This window comes from Dipteris shenzhenensis, chromosome 8 (genome assembly GCF_047967505.1).
Source record: "Dipteris shenzhenensis isolate YYH24624 ecotype China chromosome 8, Dip_SZ_1.0, whole genome shotgun sequence".
In the NCBI taxonomy this organism is placed as follows: Eukaryota; Viridiplantae; Streptophyta; class Polypodiopsida; order Gleicheniales; family Dipteridaceae; genus Dipteris; species Dipteris shenzhenensis.
The window spans coordinates 4125482-4129668 of record NC_141603.1 but is presented as its reverse complement, the minus strand read 5'-3'; the positions used below and the strand labels follow the sequence as shown (position 1 = coordinate 4129668).

The window sequence follows — 4187 nt, the reverse complement described above, 5'->3', positions numbered from 1 at the left end:
CTCATTACTTAAATCCCATACCATGGGCCTCCTGCATGTACAGCATTGGCATATATGTTTGCCATCACAACATAAGCTGTATAAAGTTTTGCATCTAATCTCACCACATTTTCAAAGGCATGCCGTCCAGCCGCTGAATTATTCCACTTCTGAGACGTGCTCAACATAGTCAACCATACAAAATAACACCTGGTTGGAAAGGCATCTTCTTCCAAATTCCCATTGCCTCCTCCATTCGGCTAAGAAGATCAACATGCAAGAATTATTGTTCAATGGTCAGAATAATCCCATACTGCTTGATTGTAGACTGGAAGTACCTGGGAGCCTTGTCCACTAGGCTTGTGACAATCACTCAAACCCATATACGTTTCACGAAATATCATGCGTATTGTATAACGCACAGATAGCAATCTGCTTGCCAATACAACTCCAGTTTTTTCATCACATGTTTCTTGAAATATAGCTCAAAATGAATGCAGCATTCCACTAAGGCCATCCAACAAAAGAGCCTGGTCCACTGGGCTTGTGACAATCATTCAAAGCCCTATACGTTTCACGACATATCAGGGGTATTGTATAGGGCAATCTGCTTGCCAATACAACTCCGATTGTCGTCACATATTTCTTGAAATATAGCTCGAAATGTATGCACCATTCCACTAAGAGCCATCCATCAAGAAAGTCTTGGCTGCTATTATGCTCAAACCATTCTCTCATCACTTGAATCCCATATCATGGGCCTCCTGCATGTGCAGCATCGGCATATATGTTTGCCATCAAAACATAAGCTGTATCAAGTTTCCCATCTAATCTCACAGCATTTTCAAAGGCATGCCTTCCCACCTCTACATTATTCCACTTCTGACAAGCGCTTAACACAGTCAACCATACAATAACATCTGGTTGAAAAGGCATCTTCTTCAAAATCCCCATTGCCTCCTCCACTCGGCCTGAGCGGCCAAGAAGGTCAACCATGCAAGAATAGTGTTCAATGGTCAGAATAATTCCATTTTGGTTGACCGTAGACCGGAAGTACTCATGAGCCTTGTCCACTAGACCCACATGACTACAAACATTGAGGACACTAAGAATTGTGATCCCATTTGAATCCATGCCTTCCTGCCTCATTCTATCAGCCAAATGAAACACTAGTCCACTCTCTCCCTGGCGGGCATAGCCTGCAATCAATGCATTCCATGCTACAACATCCTTTGTGGGCAATGCATCAAACAACTGTCGGGCATCAACCATGCTCCCACATTTAGCATACATGTCCATAAGACTCACAGCCACAATTGCAATCGTATCAAAACCAACCCGGCTAATTTGAAAATGCAGGTCCTTGCCACTTTCCAAAGCGGTTGCATTGCCACATGCTTTGAGGATGGCGACAAAGGTACCACTACTTGGTAAAAGACCTTGCTCTTGCATTTGTGCATAAAGTTTGAAGGCCTCCTCATTTTCTTCTTGCTCTGCATAACCTAGGATCATGGTGTTCCATGTAATTACAGTATGGTGAGGCAGTTCATCAAAGGCATGTCTTGCATCCTCAATATCCCCACATTTTGTGTACATATCCACTAAGGCGGTTCCCACAAATACATCCAACTCAAAGCCCCTCTTTACTACTTGAGAGTGGATGGCTCTGCCTTTCACCATGCACCATGCTTTCCCCAATTTCCTGCTGAGTTGATTACCCTGTTCCAGCATTGCTAGGCCACTGCAAGCCTTCAATGCAGCAACAAAAGTCCGATCCTGTGGTTGGACACCCTCCTGGTGCATCCCTGCATACAGCTCCAAGGCCTGTGCGCTGTCTTCTTGCTCAGCATACCCTAAAATCATGGCATTCCATGTAACCACGTCACGGTAAGGCAACTCATCAAAAGCACACCGTGCATCCTCCATGCTCCCGCATTTTGCATACATATCCACCAAAGTGGTTCCCACAAATACATCCAACTCAAAGCCAATCGTTACTATATGCGAGTGAATGGCTCTGCCTTTCGTCAGGGATTGTATTCTTGGAAGCTTCCCGTCAACTTGCTTCCCTTGGTCCAATTCTGCTGGGCTACCGCAAGCCTTCAATATGCCAACACAGATTCGAGCATCTGGCTGGACACCTTCCTGATGCATCTGTGCATACAACTCCAAGGCCCACGCACTGTCTTCCTGCTCAGCATACCCCAGGATCATAGTGTTCCACGTAACCACATCACGTTGAGGCAGTTCATCAAAGATACACTGTGCATCCTCCATGCTCCTGCATTTCGCATACACATCCAACAACGTAGTCCCTACGAAGACATTTGACTCAAAGCCACACTTAACTACGTGGGAATGGATAGCTCTTCCTTTCGCCAGACACCCTACTTTTGCAGATTTCTCATCGACTTGCTTCCCCTCTTCCAGCGCTGTCAGGCTACTGCAAGCCTTCAACGTGCCAACAAAAGTTCGAGCATCGGGTTGGAAATCTTCCTGGTGCATCCGTGCATACAATTCCAAAGCCTGTGCACCCTCTTCCTGCTTGGCAAACCCCACGATCATGATGTTCCATGACACTACGTTGCGCTTTGGCATGCTGTCAAATACATGGCGAGCATTCGACATACTGCCACGCTTCACGTACATCTGTATTAATTTGTTTGCCTTTATTACTGGAAGCTCATTTAAGCGTTGCTCGGTGAAGGTATAAGGTTCCTTGCCGTCGTTGAGCTGAGGCAATCTCCAATACACAGCATCTCCATCTCTGCCAGCACTGAAGGGACTACTGGAGAGGGGTAGCCTAAGCGGTGAGCCCATGATTAATAAAGACTCGAGCAGAGCGTTACCTCACTAGGAGACAAAGTCCCGTAGCTGAAGTAGAGAGTGGCCTGCATGAAGACAACAAAGGCCATGGTGACTGATGCACAAGCCTTTGAATTCAACCGGTGAGGAGTCTTTGATTGGCTGAAGAATCCATCTCACCGTATTTCTTTCGGGATGCAATCATCTGCTTACATTTCTTGCGGGAAAAACGAGAGTGACATGACGCTATTGTGTCTGTGAGAATCAGTGTTATGATGCCTCATCAAAATCATAACTAGATTTGCGGCATGGAGCACTTAACTACGAACTCTAAATTGAATTTGAATCCTAGTATTTTATCAAATTCTTAACGAAACAAGCACTTAACTACTAACTCTAAATTGAACTTGAATCCTAGTATTTTATCAAATTCTTAACGAAACAAGGTGAATGATATTAATCACTCATAAGGCCTGCCCAAGATCAAAAAAGCAAACAAAAAGGAAATGCTGTGGAGGAAGACTCCACGAGATAAGGGAGAGAGAGAGAGAGAGAAGGGCAGGGGCTTGTTTCGGGGGAGGGGAAGGTAGAGAGGGTGTGCACTATGTGTGGAGGGTGTGCATTGTGTGCATTGTGTGTGTGGGTGGAGAGGGTGTGCACTATGTGTGGAGAGGATGTACACTGTGTGTAAGGAGATAATGAAGGGGAGAAAGAGAGAGAAGAAGGGGAGAGAGAGAGAGAGAGAGAGAGAGAGAGAGAGAGAGAGTCAACCACTTTACAGTCTGCATTCAAGTCCAATGAAGAAGAGTCAACGTATTGTCCAATAGGAAAGATGCACTTCCAAAAATTCAAAAAATGCCTAATTTCTGCTTTGCTAAATTTGAAGAGTTGCTAAGGCTACCCAGAGGACAGGCCAAAAATCTAATGAGTAAAATGGTGGACATGAGACGCGACACAAGATTCGTTAGGTCCGGATCCTCCTTGCAAATGCCAAGGTGGTGATTTATTATTGATTTCGAGATGTCCATATTTGAAAGCTGACGTCCAACAAATACGTGAATAAGGCGATACAATAACTCATCCTCATTGAAGTCTATACAATATTATCACATGGACTACAACCATACGAATAAAGGTGCCGTCATTCTTCAATCTTGCTTCCATCTTGGATTTCCTTACTCCCTCACATCGATAACATGCATTCACGAGAGGAATGTTGTAAGAATTCAGATTGAAAATAAGAAATTTTGAATGGACGAGTAATTGAAAATATTTATATGATGATATATAATATATAATTACTATCAAACAATGCTAACAATCATGTGCTTGTTATGAATTATATAGATTTATGACAAAAGCGCTTCTATGCTTTTCTCCCATCCTTTTGATAAAAACCTTAA

The 4187-nt window shown here is 43.9% G+C and overlaps 1 protein-coding gene across 1 annotated transcript; it reads right to left on the bottom strand.

Moving 5' to 3' along the window:
* Positions 1–732: 732 nt before the first annotated feature.
* Positions 733–2799, bottom strand: LOC147898993 (pentatricopeptide repeat-containing protein At2g33680-like). The gene is made up of 2 exons (XM_087378175.1): positions 2001–2799; positions 733–1832 (listed from the first exon to the last, which is right to left on the bottom strand). Exons 1-2 carry the CDS (start codon positions 2797–2799, stop codon positions 733–735), a joined length of 1899 nt encoding a protein of 632 aa, XP_087234301.1.
* Between the last annotated feature and the right edge of the window lie 1388 nt (positions 2800–4187).

What these genes read in the sequence shown, in the direction of transcription:
- LOC147898993 (XM_087378175.1), bottom strand. Translation starts at nt 2,799, where the DNA reads ATGGGCTCACCGCTTAGGCTACCCCTCTCCAGTAGTCCCTTCAGTGCT. An exon ending in AATACAATCCCTGACGAAAG is followed by an intron (nt 1,833 to 2,000) that starts GCAGAGCCATTC and finishes CCATGATTTTAG; the next exon opens with GGTATGCTGAGCAAGAAGAC.